The sequence below is a fragment of the Fulmarus glacialis genome, unplaced genomic scaffold (assembly GCF_000690835.1).
Source record: "Fulmarus glacialis isolate BGI_N327 unplaced genomic scaffold, ASM69083v1 scaffold21897, whole genome shotgun sequence".
In the NCBI taxonomy this organism is placed as follows: domain Eukaryota; kingdom Metazoa; phylum Chordata; class Aves; order Procellariiformes; family Procellariidae; genus Fulmarus; species Fulmarus glacialis.
The window spans coordinates 3,563-4,167 of NW_009222866.1; the positions used below are offsets into that span (position 1 = coordinate 3,563).

The window sequence follows — 605 nt, forward strand, 5'->3', positions numbered from 1 at the left end:
GTTGCCGGGACGCTGCCGGTACTCGGTCCCTACGTTGCCACAAGGGCCACTGTCACCCTCACGCAGCCCGGCTGGATCACCCCAAAGCGGGGAGCGGTGCCAACGCACTCACGGTGATGGTGAAGGTGTAGCAGTCGGGGATCTCGTTGTTGATGATGGTTTGGATGTTGATGGCTTTCAGCTTGAACTGGATGGTGACGTTGATGAGTCTGAGGGAAGGGATGTTCGTTAATCCTCCTCCTGGGGCTTGTCCAGGGTGTCTCAGCCCACTTAGACTCCCCCCCCCCAGACCCCCAGAGTCGAACAACCAACAGAGAGGGGGTAAACACCTTCCTTGGGGGTGCGTACAGCCCCAGGAAAGGGTGTCTCCAGCAGGAGAGGAACAAACCATTACCAACATGCCCCAGCGTGGGTGAATTTTGTTTCTGGAAGAAACAGTTCCACAAACTACACCGGCAAGAAGATGGGGCCTGCCCACGCTGATAACGTGCCCACAACTGCAGGGCTTGGCCACGGGCCATCAAAATGCTGCCGAAAGCCAGCACAGGGTTTCGGGGAGGGGAAAACAACCCCCAAAGCGGGTGTTGCAGGACAGTTGCGGTGCC

The 605-nt window shown here is 58.2% G+C and overlaps 1 protein-coding gene across 1 annotated transcript in view; it reads right to left on the bottom strand.

Moving 5' to 3' along the window:
• MCOLN1 (mucolipin 1) overlaps positions 1-605 on the bottom strand; it is a gene marked incomplete at its 5' end in the record, with an annotated part of 5,108 nt that overhangs the window by 3,499 nt on the left and 1,004 nt on the right. Inside the window, 1 exon segment of the mRNA XM_009581618.1 lies at positions 113-209. Coding sequence (XP_009579913.1) covers positions 113-209 — 97 coding nt within the window.